General features: G+C 36.9%; 2 protein-coding genes across 2 annotated transcripts in view; both read left to right on the plus strand.

Annotated features, from left to right (window-relative positions):
* The window catches only part of LOC143022672 (serine/threonine-protein kinase prk-2-like), a 9641-nt gene extending 9463 nt beyond the window's left edge, over positions 1-178 (plus strand). The window contains exon 2 of the mRNA XM_076181004.1: positions 1-178. This exon is cut by the window's left edge and continues 581 nt beyond it. Coding sequence (XP_076037119.1) covers positions 1-178 — 178 coding nt within the window.
* Positions 179-325: 147 nt separating this feature from the next.
* LOC143022673 (serine/threonine-protein kinase prk-2-like) lies at positions 326-17356 on the plus strand. The gene is made up of 2 exons (XM_076181005.1): positions 326-376; positions 16832-17356. Exons 1-2 carry the CDS (start codon positions 326-328, stop codon positions 17354-17356), a joined length of 576 nt encoding a protein of 191 aa, XP_076037120.1.
* The last annotated feature ends 144 nt before the right edge of the window (positions 17357-17500 follow it).

Consider the following 17500-nt stretch of genomic DNA (forward strand, 5'->3'; position numbering starts at 1 on the left):
ACGAATGACAGGCTCCAGAGGGAAAAACACGGGCTGCACCCGAATTTATTGCCCTCCGGAGTATATCAAGGGTAATGAATACCTTCACGTCCCCGCAACCGTGTGGAGCCTGGGCACGCTCCTATTCTATCTTGTGTGTCACTATAACGCGTTCCGCACCAACGAATCTATAATGTAGGCCAGTCCAGACTTTCCCAGTAGCGTACCCAACCTGTGTCGCGATCTTATAATGCGCTGCTTTGCGATGGATCCCTGGAACCGCCCCTCGCTTCGCGGCATACTCTCTCACCCGTGGTTAACGGGTCACTCCGAGGATAATTTCAATATGGAGTTTGATCTTGAAACGGCTGAAGTTTTCAAGAGAAATGATCCTAAGGTGAGGTAGGGAAGACGCCCCGAGATGGCAAATAAAAAAAAAACAAAAAAGGGGCGTTTTAGAAGGAGATTATGAAGACAAGGATCGAGACGCAGATCCAGGAGTAACGAAGCGCCAAAGGAAATAAATCATATAATGATTATGAGAACGCTGAAATTGGATTATCCAGAGACCTTCTTCACCCCCCAATGAAGCTTCTGACTGCATCGGCGCATAAAATGCAAAAGGATTGTAAAGTCATTCTTTCCTGTAGTTGGAAAATCAATAGAAATAATTTCTATTTCATAAAGAAAGTAGCCAATTTCCTGGATTATCCAGAGACCTTCTTCACACCCCAATGAAGCTTCTGACTGCATCGGCGCATACAATGCAAAAGAATTCCAAAGTCATTCTTTCCTGTCGCTGGAAAATCAATAGAAATAATTTCTATTTCATAATGAAAGCAACCAATTCCCTGAAGGATTTACTAGAGGGCAAAGTATCAAGAAAAGCTCCAGACAGCCATACTTGTAAATGAAAAGGACACACAGAAATGTATAGCAAAGATATAAAAAAAATTCAAAGATATGTCAAGATCAGAACTAAGTTCCAATATCGCATTATTGTCAGCGGAGACGATGAAACTTAGATATGCGTCATATTCAGCCTAGAAAACTCAAGAGATTAAGAGAGCAGCGCATTTTTCAATAACTTTTGGAAAAAGAATTCGAGCAGGGATTTCCCCTCAGCTGAATAAAAGTCTCACTACTGTTCTACAATGCATTCAATCAGATTATTTTCGATCGAAATATCAACGAGATTAAATGAATGTGCGGATTAGTATGCTACCATGAGGTGCAGGTGGGTATTGTCAGTAGCATAATCTTTTTCTTATTTTTGTTTTCATTAAAAAAAAAAAAAAAAAAAAAAAAAAAAAAAAAAAAAAAAAAAAAAATGGTGGTTTCTTCTACCTGAAGAAAGATCATCTGGTGATGTTATTTCATAGAAGGCATGGTCTATGAATGATCACCTTATATATATATATATATATATATATTTATGTATATGTATATACATGTATACATATATATGTTTATGTATATACATATATATATATATGTTTATATATATATATATATACATTTATATATATATACATATACATATGTATATATATATATATATATATATATATATATATATAGAGAGAGAGAGAGAGAGAGAGAGAGAGAGAGAGAGAGAGAGAGGGAGACGTAAATGGTTTACTTTCGTGCGGCCAGACTTCTCCGAAGGGAAAATAATATGTTTATGAAGTTTTTCAATGCAACGTTTTTATAGTATTATCTGAGGAAAGCATATTACAGTGGACACAGTCGGCAACTAAGTCCTCTTTGTGTTTTTCTTGCTAAACCAGAGAGTACAAATGTTCGTGATCAGAAGAACAACAGATCCTAGAGTGATATGAATTGTGATGTTCTTTCCCTTTTGCATAACAATGTTATAAATGTAGTTTTTAAAGTAATCTTTTGGGTGATTTGATTTACACTTTTGCTGCTTTGTACGGCTTTTCTCGTCAGCTCCATCTGTCGTCAGGCGATTTTATTCAGTTGAGAAAAACTTTCCTTGTGACGAAAGGGTTAAAAATTGTCTCGAACTAATCCTTGTTAAGATTTTTGATGCGCTTTACGAGTTTCAACCCTGATTCTAACTGCCTTCAGGTAATTGCAAGTGCACGCGTGATTGTGCGAGTACACACATACACACACACACACACACACACGCACACACACACACACACACACACACACACACACATACATACATACACACACACACACACACACACACATACACACACACACACACACACTTTCAACGAACGGACGGCTTGACGAACGCTCTGAAGAAAAGTGCAGATTGTGGATACCAACGCAAAGAGAAGTGCCTTTTTGTATTTGCAGGGGGGGGGAAATTGCTCGTGAGGTAGTGGGAAAGTAAGGAAAGAGGAGAGGGGGAGGGATTGCTGGGGAAATGGAAGGAAATGAGGATGTGGAGGACTTGGCCCAGGCAGACGGGCGTAAGGTCAACATGAAACGACCACCGGACCAGCTCAGTGATGACGAAATGGCAAATAAAAATGTAAAGATTAGAAGTATAGAGAGGAGCAATACAGTAGAAAGTGACGAGAATATGTTCCAGGGATTTAAAGAGGGTGGGGGGGACACAACCCCCCCCCGACTGATAAGACTAGAGGAGAGAGTTGATAAGGTGATCGAGGACTTGGAACGTAAGTTAGGTAGTGTAGACTCCATTTTCCAAAGAATTGAAAGGTTGGAACAACTAGAGAAGGCTAACAGAAACTTAACTGAAGAAGTAGAGGACCTAAAAAGACAGTTAGGAAATGTAAAGGAGGAGAATGAGAAATTGAAGAAGAATAGTAATGAAAACAGTGAGAAAATAGCTACAGAAGCTAAAAATTGGAGAATAACTCAAGAAGGGAATAAGGTTTCATTCACTGACATAGTCAAACAGCAATTGAAAGAACATAATGAAGACTCAGTTATTAAAGTGATGAGACAGAAGGAGAATATAGTAAGAGAATTAGCTGACAAAAAGAAATGTATAATTATATTAGGAATGGAAGAGAAACATAACCCAGATAGAACCGCAAGAATCAAGGAGGAAAATGAAAGGGTAAGCAGTTTATTAAAATTAGTCCAGGAAGATGAACCAGAAATTATAAAGGAAATTGAGGAAAAATTCAGACTCGGAAAATATAGTACAGATAAGACCAGACCAATTAAGATTAAATTCAGGTCACAAACAACGGCAGAGAAAATTCTATCCAAGACAGGGAAACTAGCAACAAATGATCAATATAAAAAGGTATGGATAAAAAGAGAAATGAATAAGGAGGAAAGAGAGGCAGAAAAGCAGAAAAGAATTGAAGCTAAGGCAAAAAACGAGGAAAGAACGGAGTCAGAGAAAGAGAGATTCTATTGGAGAGTAGTGAACATGAAAATAAAGCAGTTCGACATACTAAAGAAAAACATAAGGGAAACAGAGAATACAATGGAAGTGGCAGAAAACTAAGAGTGTCTTACACAAATATAGATGGATTGATAACAGGATTGAATGAACTGAATGATTATTTGAAAGAAAAAGAACCGGACATAATGGGAATTGTAGAAACAAAATTAAAAGGCCCACTACCACCCAACAGTGTAGGACATGATACATACAATTATTGGATTAGAAACAGAGAGAAAAAACAAGGGGGTGGAGTTATGTTCCTGACTAAGAAGGATATAAACGTGAAAGGTGTCATATATGGAAAGAATACAGTAGAGATGATTATGATAGAAGTGGAAGACCGAGATAAGAAGAGCAGAAAATTTGTGATCAATTATGTGCCTCCGAAAACAGCCTCATGGGAGGAGAGTGAACATAAAAGTATGTTAGAGGACACAAAGATAGCATTAACTAAAATAATGGAAGACGGAGGAAGAATAGTTATGATGGGCGACTTTAATTGCAAAGAAATCTGCTGGGAAGAAATGACAGTAAAGAGTGGTGATGACTCATGGGGAAATGCTCTACTTGAGATGATTACTGACCATTCAATGACACAATGGATACAAGAGAACACTAGGTATAGAAATGAAGAAGAACCATCGAGGCTAGACTTAATAATTACATCTGAACCTAGAATAGTGGACAAGATTGAATATAAAACACCAATAGGTAAAAGTGACCACATATTGATTGAACTGGAACTTAATGAAGAAAAATATATGAAAAGAAATGAACAATATAGAAAAGGAAGAATGATGTATGAAAAAAACAAACTTTGATAAAATAAGAGAATTCTTCCAACAAGAAAACTGGGAAGAAATATACAAAGAAGAAACATCAGTGGAAGAGAAATGGAATATTTTGACAAAAATTTACAAAGGAGTGGAAAAGTATGTCCCAAGACAAAAACAAGAAAAAGAATATGTAAAATGCTGGTACAACAAAAGTTGTAGGGAGTTAAAAGACAAAAGAGACAAAGCCTGGACCGGATGGAAAAAAGACAGAAGACCTGAAAAATGGAAAATATATACTGGTTATAGAAATGAATATGTACAAAAGTGCAGAGAGGAAAAAAGAAAATATGAAAAAGATGTTATAGAAAAGTGTAAAGATCAACCAAAACTATTCTACAGATTTGTAAACAATAAACTGAAAAATCAAACAAGACTTGGAGAAATTAAGACAAGGAGTTGAATACACTGAGGAAATGGAAATGGCAGAAATTATGAACAAACATTTTAAATCAGTGTTTACAAGGGAAAATATACAACCTGAAGAGATTGAGTGGAAGGAAAAAGTCCCCCCTATGGAAGAAATAGAAGTAACAAAGAATGAAATATTGACACACTTGGGTAATTTTGATGTCAGAAAATCGCATGGGCCAGATGAAATAGCAAACTGGATTCTGAAAGAATGCAGGAATGAACTGGCAGACAAAATACATAGCATAATAAGCAGTTCCTTAAAAGAAGGAAAAGTTCCAGAAGATTGGAAAAAAAGCAAATATAGTACCTATATATAAAGGAGGAAATAAAGAAGAACCTACCAACTATAGACCAGTCTCTCTAACAAGTACAATAGCAAAAATATGTGAAAGAATTATCAAAAGTAGATGGGTAAAATACTTGGAAAAAAACAACGTACTATATCCAAGGCAATTTGGATTCAGACAAGGACGATCATGCGTCACCAATTTAATATGTTTCTATTCAAGGCTAATAGATATAATACAAGAAAGAGATGGATGGGCTGATTGTGCATTTCTAGACCTAAAAAAAGCTTTTGACAAAGTACCACATAAGAAGTTGCTTAAGAAATTAGAATATGAAGGAGGAATACAAGGTAAATTGCTAAATTGGATGGAAGACTTTTTGCAAGAAAGAAAAATGAGAGTAGTGATAAGAGATCAGCACTCAAAATGGAATGAAGTAATAAGCGGTGTCCCGCAGGGAACAGTTCTGGCCCCAATAATGTTTGCTATATATATTAATGATATGGATGAAGGAATTGAAAGCTATATGAGCTTCTTTGCAGATGATGCAAAATTACTGAAAAGAGTGAAAACTGAAGAAGATTGTGAATCACTACAGAGAGATCTAAATAAAGTACAAGAATGGAGTAGGAAGTGGGAGATGGAGTTCAATACAAAAAAGTGTAGTATAATGGAATTTGGAAAAAGCAAAAACAGAATAACAGGATCATATAATTTGGGAGAAGAAGGAATAAAAAGAGTAGAAAATGAGAGGGACCTGGGAGTCATTGTTATGAATAATATGTCACCTGAGAAACATATAAATAAGATTTTTGGAGAAACTTATAATTTAATAAGAACAATCAAAGTGGCATTTACATACCTGGATGAAGAAATGGTGAGGAAAATCCTAATCACCCTGATAAGACCAAGATTAGAATATGCAGCAACGATATGGTCACCAAGTACAAAAAAATGTATAAAAAAACTTGAAAGAATACAAAGAGCAATTACAAAACTGGCACCAACACTCTCAAAACTATCATATGAAGAGAGACTACAAAAACTTAAACTACAGACACTAGAGCAAAGAAGAGAGAGAGGAGATTTGATAGCTATTTACAGAATCATGAAAGGCATAGAAATTACTGATAGAGAGAATCTGATAAAATGGGATGACAGAAATACAAGAGGACACGGAAAGAAAATAAAAAAAGACAACTATAGAAGAGATTTGAAAAAGAACAGCTTTCCTCACAGAGCAATAGACAGTTGGAACAAGTTAGATGAGAAAGTGGTGTGTGCAAAAACAATACATGAATTTAAAAATAGTTTAGATAAAATGAGAAATGAAGACGGGACCCCACGAGCATAGCTCCCCTTCCCGTAAAATACAACTAGGTAAATACACACGCACGCACACACGCGCACACGCGCACACACGCACACACACACACGCACACACACACACACACACACACACACACACACACACACACACACACACACACACATACACACACAAGGCTCAGTGGCGGATTGGTAAGGCACTGGCCTAACAAGTCAGAGAACCGGGGTTCGATTCCCCGGCCGGGCGGAGATAAGTTGGGTTTGTTTCCTTTCACACCCAGTTCAACTAGCAGCGAGTAGTACGGGATGTTAGTCAAGGAGTTGTAACCTTGCATTCCCGGTGTGTGATGTGTGAGTGGTCTCAGACCTACCCAGAGATCGGCTAATAATGAGCTCTGAGCTCGCTGCCGTAGGATGGTGTCTGGCTGTCTCGACAAGAGGCTGTAGCAGATCCGTGGTGAATACACACACACACACACACACACACAAACACACAGACAACACAACACACACACACAACACACACACACACACACACACACACACACAGGCAAAACACAGAACAGCACACACACACACACAGACACACACACACACACACACATACACACACACATACACACACACACACACACGCATACACGCACATATGCACACACACAGACACACACTTCAACGAATGGACGGCTTAGAAGACGTTCTGAAGAAAATTGAAGTCTGTGGATCCCAACGCAAAGAGAAGTGCCTAGTGTTTTTGCAGGGTGGGGGGGAAATTGCTCGTGGAGTAGTGGGAACGTGGGGAGGGAGGAGGGGGGGAGGGATTGCTGAGGGAAATGGAAGGAAATGAGGAGGGAGTAGACTTTGCCCAGCCAGACAAGCGGAAGGTAAACAAAAGACTTAGCGAGGATCAAATGTCTAATAAAAATGTAAAGATTAGAAGTATAGAGAGGAGCAATACAGAAGAAAGTGACGAGAATATGTTCCAGGGATTTAAAGAGGGTGGGGGGGACACAAACCCCCCCCCCCGACTGATAAGACTAGAGGAGAGAGTTGATAAGGTGATCGAGGACTTGGAACGTAAGTTAGGTAATGTAGACTCCATTTTCCAGAGAATTGAAAGGTTGGAACAACTAGAGAAGGCTAACAGAAACTTAACTGAAGAAATAGAGGACCTAAAAAGACAGTTAGGAAATGTAAAGGAGGAGAATGAGAAATTGAAGAAGAATAGTAATGAAAATAGAGAGAAAATAGCTACAGAAGTTAAAAATTGGAGAATAACTCAAGAAGGGAATAAGGTTTCATTCACTGACATAGTCAAACAGCAATTGAAAGAACATAATGAAGACTCAGTTATTAAAGTGATGAGACAGAAGGAGAATATAGTAAGAGAATTAGCTGACAAAAAGAAATGTATAATTATATTAGGAATGGAAGAGAAACATAACCCAGATAGAACCGCAAGAATCAAGGAGGAAAATGAAAGAGTAAGCAGTTTATTAAAATTAGTCCAGGAAGATGAACCAGAAATTATAAAGGAAATTGAGGAAAAATTCAGACTAGGAAAATATAGTACAGATAAGACCAGACCAATTAAGATTAAATTCAGGTCACAAACAACGGCAGAGAAAATTCTATCCAAGACGGGGAAACTAGCAACAAATGATCAATATAAAAAGGTATGGATAAAAAGAGAAATGAATAAGGAGGAAAGAGAGGCAGAAAAGAAGAAAAGAATTGAAGCTAAGGCAAAAAACGAGGAAAGAACGGAGTCAGAGAAAGAGAGATTCTATTGGAGAGTAGTGAACATGAAAATAAAGCAGTTCGACATACTAAAGAAAAACATAAGGGAAACAGAGAACACAATGGAAGTGGCAGAAAACTAAGAGTGTCTTACACAAATATAGATGGATTGATAACAGGATTGAATGAACTGAATGATTATTTGAAAGAAAAAGAACCGGACATAATGGGAATTGTAGAAACAAAATTAAAAGGCCCACTACCACCCAACAGTGTAGAACATGATACATACAATTATTGGATTAGAAACAGAGAGAAAAAACAAGGGGGTGGAGTTATGTTCCTGACTAAGAAGGATATAAACGTGAAAGGTGTCATATATGGAAAGAATACAGTAGAGATGATTATGATAGAAGTGGAAGACCGAGATAAGAAGAGCAGAAAATTTGTGATCAATTATGTGCCTCCGAAAACAGCCTCATGGGAGGAGAGTGAACATAAAAGTATGTTAGAGGACACAAAGATAGCATTAACTAAAATAATGGAAGACGGAGGAAGAATAGTTATGATGGGCGACTTTAATTGCAAAGAAATCTGCTGGGAAGAAATGACAGTAAAGAGTGGTGATGACTCATGGGGAAATGCTCTACTTGAGATGATTACTGACCATTCAATGACACAATGGATACAAGAGAACACTAGGTATAGAAATGAAGAAGAACCATTGAGGCTAGACTTAATAATTACATCTGAACCTAGAATAGTGGACAAGATTGAATATAAAACACCAATAGGTAAAAGTGACCACATATTGATTGAACTGGAACTTAATGAAGAAAAATATATCAAAAGAAATGAACAATATAGAAAAGGAAGAATGATGTATGAAAAAACAAACTTTGATAAAATAAGAGAATTCTTCCAACAAGAAAACTGGGAAGAAATATACAAAGAAGAAACATCAGTGGAAGAGAAATGGAATATCTTGACAAAAATTTACAAAAAAGGAGTGGAAAAGTATGTCCCAAGACAAAAACAAGAAAAAGAATATGTAAAATGCTGGTACAACAAAAGTTGTAGGGAGTTAAAAGACAAAAGAGACAAAGCCTGGACCAGATGGAAAAAAGACAGAAGACCTGAAAAATGGAAAATATATACTGGTTATAGAAATGAATATGTACAAAAGTGCAGAGAGGAAAAAAGAAAATATGAAAAAGATGTTATAGAAAAGTGTAAAGATCAACCAAAACTATTCTACAGATTTGTAAACAATAAACTGAAAAACAAACAAGACTTGGAGAAATTAAAACAAGGAGGAGTTGAATACACTGAGGAAATGGAAATGGCAGAAATTATGAACAAACATTTTAAATCAGTGTTTACAAGGGAAAATATACAACCTGAAGAGATTGAGTGGAAGGAAAAAGTCCCCCTATGGAAGAAATAGAAGTAACAAAGAATGAAATATTGACACACTTGGGTAATTTTGATGTCAGAAAATCGCATGGGCCAGATGAAATAGCAAACTGGATTCTGAAAGAATGCAGGAATGAACTGGCAGACAAAATACATAGCATAATAAGCAGTTCCTTAAAAGAAGGAAAAGTTCCAGAAGATTGGAAAAAAGCAAATATAGTACCTATATATAAAGGAGGAAATAAAGAAGAACCTACCAACTATAGACCAGTCTCTCTAACAAGTACAATAGCAAAAATATGTGAAAGAATTATCAAAAGTAGATGGGTAAAATACTTGGAAAAAAACAACGTACTAAATCCAAGGCAATTTGGATTCAGACAAGGGCGATCATGCGTCACCAATTTAATATGTTTCTATTCAAGGCTAATAGATATAATACAAGAAAGAGATGGATGGGCTGATTGTGCATTTCTAGACCTAAAAAAAGCTTTTGACAAAGTACCACATAAGAAGCTGCTTAAGAAATTAGAATATGAAGGAGGAATACAAGGTAAATTGCTAAATTGGATGGAAGACTTTTTGCAAGACAGAAAAATGAGAGTAGTGATAAGAGATCAGCACTCAAAATGGAATGAAGTAATAAGCGGTGTCCCCGCAGGGAACAGTTCTGGCCCCAATAATGTTTGCTATATATATTAATGATATGGATGAAGGAATTGAAAGCTATATGAGCTTCTTTGCAGATGATGCAAAACTACTGAAAAGAATGAAAACTGAAGAAGATTGTGAATCACTACAGAGAGATCTAAATAAAGTACAGGAATGGAGTAGGAAGTGGGAGATGGAGTTCAATACAAAAAAGTGTAGTATAATGGAATTTGGAAAAAGCAAAAACAGAATAACAGGATCATATAATTTGGGAGAAGAAGGAATAAAAAGAGTAGAAAATGAGAAGGACCTGGGAGTCATTGTTATGAATAATATGTCACCTGAGAAACATATAAATAAGATTTTTGGAGAAACCTATAATTTAATAAGAACAATCAAAGTGGCATTTACATACCTGGATGAAGAAATGGTGAGGAAAATCCTAATCACCCTGATAAGACCAAGATTGGAATATGCAGCAACGATATGGTCACCAAGTACAAAAAAATGTATAAAAAAACTTGAAAGAATACAAAGAGCAATTACAAAATTGGCACCAACACTCTCAAAACTATCATATGAAGAGAGACTACAAAAACTTAAACTACAGACACTAGAGCAAAGAAGAGAGAGAGGAGATTTGATAACTATTTACAGAATCATGAAAGGCATAGAAATTACTGATAGAGAGAATCTGATAAAATGGGATGACAGAAATACAAGAGGACACGGAAAGAAAATAAAAAAAGACAGCTATAGAAGAGATTTGAAAAAGAACAGCTTTCCTCACAGAGCAATAGACAGTTGGAACAAGTTAGATGAGAAAGTGGTGTGTGCAAAAACAATACACGAATTTAAAAATAGTTTAGATAAAATGAGATATGAAGACGGGACCCCACGAGCATAGCTCCCCTTCCCGTAAAATACAACTAGGTACAACTAGGTAAATACACACACACACACAGACACACAATGACCCAATGGGTCCATGAAAACACAAGGTACAGAAATAATGAAGAGCCATCGAAACTAGATCTAATATTTACAACAGAGCCTGAAATAGTGCATAAAGTCCAGTATGAGACACCAATTGGAAAGAGTGACCATGTACTCATCGAAACTATACTAAAGGAAGAAATAGACATAGAGAGGAACGAAAAGCATAGGAAAGGAAGACTGAGGTACAACAAAACAGACTTTACAAAACTAAAGACATTCTTCCGGAACGCAAACTGGGAAATATTTTACAGGGAAGAAACAGCAGTGGAAGAGAAATGGAATATATTGATGGAAAACTACAATGAAGGGGTAAACAGGCATGTACCAAGACAAAAGCGAGAGAGAGAGTACATTAAATGTTGGTTCAACAAAAGATGCAGTGAGGCAAAAGACAGAAGGGACAAAGCTTGGAAAAAGTGGAGAAAAGACAAAAAACAAAGCAAATGGCAAATTTATGTTAACTATAGAAATGAGTATGTTAATGTGAGAAGAGAGGAGAAAAGGAACCATGAGAAGGATATTATAGACAAATGCAAAGAGCAACCCAAACTATTCTATCGGTATGTGAATGGTAAACTTAAAAACAAACAGGAATTGGTGAAACTATGCCAAGGAAACATAGAATACACAGAAGATTTAGAGATGGCCGAAGTCATGAACAATCACTTTAAATCTGTTTTCACCAGAGAGAAAATACCGAATTGTGACATAGACAAAAACAAGAAATCTCCCCTCATGAATGAGTTTACAGCATCACTAAAGGAAATATCAGAACATTTATCAAGGCTGGATGTCAGAAAATCACATGGCCCGGACGGTATTGCAAATTGGATTCTAAAGGAGTGCAAAGAAGAACTAACAGACAAAATACACATCTTAATAAACAGCTCACTCAAAGAAGGAAAGATACCCGAGGACTGGAAAAACGCTAACATTGTACCAATACACAAAGGAGGAAACAAAGAAGAGGCCAGTATCACTAACAAGCACCATTGCCAAAATTTGTGAGAAAATAATCAAGAATAGATGGGTAAAACATCTGGAAGACAATGACATATTAAACCCAAGACAATTCGGATTCAGACAAGGAAGATCATGCTCCACAAACTTAATATGCTTTTACTCAAGACTAATAGACATAGTGCAAGAAAGAAATGGATGGGCTGATTGTGCATTCCTAGACTTGCAAAAAGCCTTTGACAAAGTACCACACAGAAAACTACTAAAAAAACTGGAACACATAGGAGGAATACAGGGAAACCTACTAAAATGGATAGAGGACTTTCTGACTGGTAGAAAGATGAGAGTAGTGCTCAGAGAAAAATATTCAGACTGGAAAGAGGTGATCAGTGGAGTACCGCAAGGATCTGTGCTGGCACCAATAATGTTTGCTATCTATATGAATGACATGGATGAGGACGTGAACTGCTACATGAGCTTCTTTGCCGATGACGCCAAACTGCTAAGGAAAATAGAAACTGATGAGGACTGTGAAGCACTGCAAGAAGACCTAAATAGGGTATGGAACTGGAGTCAGAAATGGGAAGTGGACTTTAATACGAAGAAGTGTAGCATAATGGAGTTTGGAAAAAGCAAAAAAAGAATATCAGGAAAATATACAATTGGAACCAAAGAAGTAAAGAAAGTAGGATCCGAAAAAGATTTGGGAGTAATTATCACGAACGACTTGTCCTATGATATACAGATTAACAAAATTGTCGGGGAGACTTACAACTTGCTAAGATCAATAAAAGTGGCGTTTACATACTTGGACGAAGACATGATGAAAAAAATATTGGTTACATTGATAAGGCCTAGATTAGAGTATGCAGCGACATTGTGGTCCCCCAGTACCAAAAAGAATATAAAGAAAATAGAAAGAATCCAAAGAGCAGCTACAAAAATGGCACCTGCACTTGCAAACCTATCATACGAAGAGAGATTGGCTAAACTGGAGTTACCGACACTGGAGCAAAGAAGAGAGGTGACCTATTGACCATCTACAGAATCATGAAAGGCACAGAGGTACTCGATAGTGAGAATTTACTTAACTGGGACAAAAGAAACACAAGAGGACATGGAAAGAAAATAAAAAACATAGCTATAGAAGAGAACTGAAGAAAAACAGTTTTCCTCATAGAGTTTTGGACACTTGGAACAAACTGGACAATGAAATAGTATGCGCAAAAACCATTCATGAGTTTAAAAACAAACTAGACACTGCAAGATACAAAGGCGGGACAACACGAGCATAGCTCCCCTTCCCGCAAAATACAACTAGGTAAATACAACTAGGTGACAGTGACCCGCATCCGCACAGTAAGTAAATACACACACACACACATACACACACACACACACTCACACACATACACACACACACACACACACACACACACACATTTATATACACACACACACACACACACAAACACACACACACACACACTCACACACACGCACACACACACACACACACACGCACACACACACATACACGCACACACACATACACATACACACACACTGACTCACATGTATACAGACGCACATACACACGCGGTCGAACGTTCATTCATCAATCCGGGTTCTAGTTCCACCGAGGACTGGAATTTTTAGCAGCGTGCGTGCATGTGTGTGTGTGTGTGTGTTTGTGTGTGTGTGTGTGTGTGTGTGTGTGTGTGTGTGTGTGTAAAGTCACCAAATTACCCATAGATCGGATATATATATATATATATATATATATATATATATATATATATATATATATATATATATATATATATATATATATATATATATATGAAGGTGGAAAAAGAAGTCACGGGTCTAGCTCCGAGTTACTGAGTTTATTCCTGACCGGTTTCGCTCTATGCTTCTTCAGAGGAATGTGACTCTGGAGTGAAGCTGGCGGTATACATAGTCTGAGTAAGACCGCGTTCCCTCCTTGGAGGTGAGTTACGTTTGGTTGTACAATGTTTTTTTTTAATACAATGAACAACAGTGATAATAAAGTATACAATGAATTGTTGCGATGTTATTACAAAACAGCTCCGGTGTGTGTGGAATGTTGATCGAGGGTGTAACATTGTAAGTGAAGTGAGTGGTGTAGAAATGTGTGAATCCTAAAAAGTGTCATATGATAACTTATAGTATTAAATAATATAATAATATAAAGATAAATATGCAGATAAATAAAATGAAATGAATGAAATAAAATGAAAATACAAATACAAATACAAATATAAGAAAAATAATAAAAAAATAAATAAATAAATATAAACAAATAAGTAAAAATGTGCTTATTTAAAGTGACATGACATCTCATCGCATATCATTGTGTGACAGAATGTTATCAAAAAATATACATACATATATAACAATGAATAGATAAAGAAATATATAGTAAAAATATGAAATGAAAAAATAATAAATAATAGATAAAAATAAAAATAAAAATGAAAATACGAACTGACCGGCCTCAAGCCCTCAACCCAGGGAGCGTGGACGTTTGAGTTGAGGGCTTGATGCCGGTCAGTTCGTATTTTCATTTTTATTTTTATTTTTATTTTTATTTATTATTTTTTCATTTCATATTATTTTTTCATTTCATATTTTTACTATATATTTCTTTATCTATTCATTGTTATATATGTATGTATATTTTTTGATAACATTCTGTCACACAATGATATGCGATGAGATGTCATGTCACTTTAAATAAGCACATTTTTACTTATTTATTTATATATATATATATATATATATTTTTTTTATATATGTATTTGTATTTTCATTTTATTTCATTCATTTCATTTTATTTATCTGCATATTTATCTTTATATTATTATATTATTTAATACTATAAGTTATCATATGACACTTTTTAGGATTCACACATTTCTACACCACTCACTTCACTTACAATGTTACACCCTCGATCAACATTCCACACACACCGGAGCTGTTTTGTAATAACATCACAACAATTTATTGTATACTTTATTATCACTATTGTTCATTGTATTAAAAAAAAACAAAAAAAAAAAAACATTGTACAACCAAACGTAACCCACCTCCAAGGAGGGAACGCTGTCTAACTCAGACTATGTATACCGCCAGCTTCACTCCAGAGTCACATTCCTCTGAAGAAGCATAGAGCGAAACCGGTCAGGAATAAACTCAGTAACTCGGAACTAGACCCGTGACTTCTTTTTCCACCTTCATCAACTTGTCACAATGTACCAGCATATATATATATATATATATATATATATATATACATATATGTATATATATGTATACATATATAATTATATATATATATATATATACATATATATGTATATACAGTATATATATATATGTATATATATATATATTGACTATATTATGACAAATATAATTGAAGGTGAAAGAAGTTGATGAGGAGAAATGGGAGAATTTTACGCCTTAACGTTTCGACCCGCGGGTCGAAACGTTAAGGCGTAAAATTCTCCCATTTCTCCTCATCAACTTCTTTCACCTTCAATTATATATATATATATATATATATATATATATATGGGATATATATGGGCTCTGATCTCTCAAGTGAGATACAGAGCTGATACCTCTGAGTTTGGATAGCCAGGGCAAGTGGCAGTCACTGGTGTCCGTTGGGGATCGATCCGGGCATACGTGTAGAGTAATTGGGAATCAGAAATGTATTCACTGTTGAGACGATTGATTAAGACACTGAAAGTATACATTGCTTAGGCAAAAGGTTTATGTAAAGAGTCACTGAGTACATCAGACGATTAGATTCACTGAGTACTTCAGCCTGATGGACAAGTGGCACTCACTGTACCTAAGGAAGGAAATGGAGGTCTTTGGGATCACGAAACAGACTCGAAGTCCAACGCATCTCAGGAGCTACCGGTGTGGCGAAGAAATTGGTTTTAGGTTTCCTCCTCTATGGAGATGTGACAGATAACTTCTCACCCGTGGAGCTAATCGTGTAATAGGTCACTCACTCGCCACATCTGCCGCGTGTCTTGCTCTATCCAGTTCTCTCTCCCGGGACAATCTTTGGTTTAAGAAGAAAATCGGAGGCAAGAACTGGTTTACCAACAGAGTGGGTAACGAATGGTATAGACTTAGGAACCATGTACTAAGCGCTAAAACTATTCGTTGCTTTAAGAGAAGATTAGATAACTTCGTGGTTAGCGATTACAGGTGGTAAGGGGGATGGAACTCTCTAGTGTAGGCTTTATGGTCTCTTGCGCTCTTCTCCATTCCTATGTTCCTTCCCCCTTTCTCGTCAAGCCCGTTACTTCCTTCCTTCCACTTTCTCATCAATCTTCAATCTTCTCATTTCCCTTCCCCATGTTTCTTTCTTCCTTTCTTGTTTCACAACTCGTCTCGTTGATTTTCTTTCCATAAGTTTTTGTCATAAAGACTTGTGTTGCTTGTCTCCCTAGAGATAGGAGCAGGAATAGGTTTGTTTTGGACAGGAAAATGCATCCTGATAGCGTAAAGGTTCCTTGTCGTTTTAGAAACGGCAACACTAAAGCGGGAACTTTCGTTAAGAAGTTGGCAGTTTCATGTCAGAGTCGAACCAAGAGAGATGAATGGTAATTTTTCTCTCTCTCTTTTTCTCTCTATCTCTCTCCCTCTCTCTCTCTCTCTCTCTCTCTCTCTCTCTCTCTGTCTCGTATGACTCATTACACTTATTTTTCATGCATGCTAAAATAGGTACACTCTTCATGACTATATATGTGTTTTACGTGCAGATGCAATCGCAAAGTACAGTTCATGCTCATATCTGGGATTTGAAATTCGACCATGAGAAGGACGTCGGAACCGCAGAGGCACTGAACCTGTTGGGAGCCATGAAGCCGAGCGATTTCGAGATACACGAGGAGCTCGGCAAAGGAGGCTTTGGCTGCGTCTTTCGAGCCACAAGAGTCGCCGATGGCCTTGAGGTGGCCATCAAGAAGATCCCTCTGGCTGATGTGCTTTTTTGGGGACGACGCCATAGGAAGAAGGTCCCACGAGAGGCAGCTCTATTACAGCGAGTACAGAAGGTTCCTGATGTAATCAAATTACACGACTGCTTCAGTACCAAGGACAGTTTTTACATGGTAATGGAGCTGATACCATCAGCTGTTTCCTTCGTCGATTACATCAGGAGCGGGAAAGAACTGTCCATGACCGACGTCAAGACACAGTTCAGGAAGATTGTCCTGACAGTCGAAGGATGCCTAGAAGCCGGGGTATCGCATAAAGATATCAAGCCCCATCAAGCGATCTTATAATGCGCTGCTTTGCGATGGATCCCTGGAACCGCCCCTCGCTTCGCGGCATACTCTCTCACCCGTGGTTAACGGGTCACTCCGAGGATAATTTCAGGATGGAGTTTGATCTTGAAACGGCTAAAGTTTTCAAGAGAAATGATCCTA

The sequence above is a fragment of the Oratosquilla oratoria genome, unplaced genomic scaffold (genome assembly GCF_046742065.1).
Source record: "Oratosquilla oratoria isolate Oo_2021 unplaced genomic scaffold, ASM4674206v1 SCAFFOLD136, whole genome shotgun sequence".
In the NCBI taxonomy this organism is placed as follows: Eukaryota; Metazoa; Arthropoda; class Malacostraca; order Stomatopoda; family Squillidae; genus Oratosquilla; species Oratosquilla oratoria.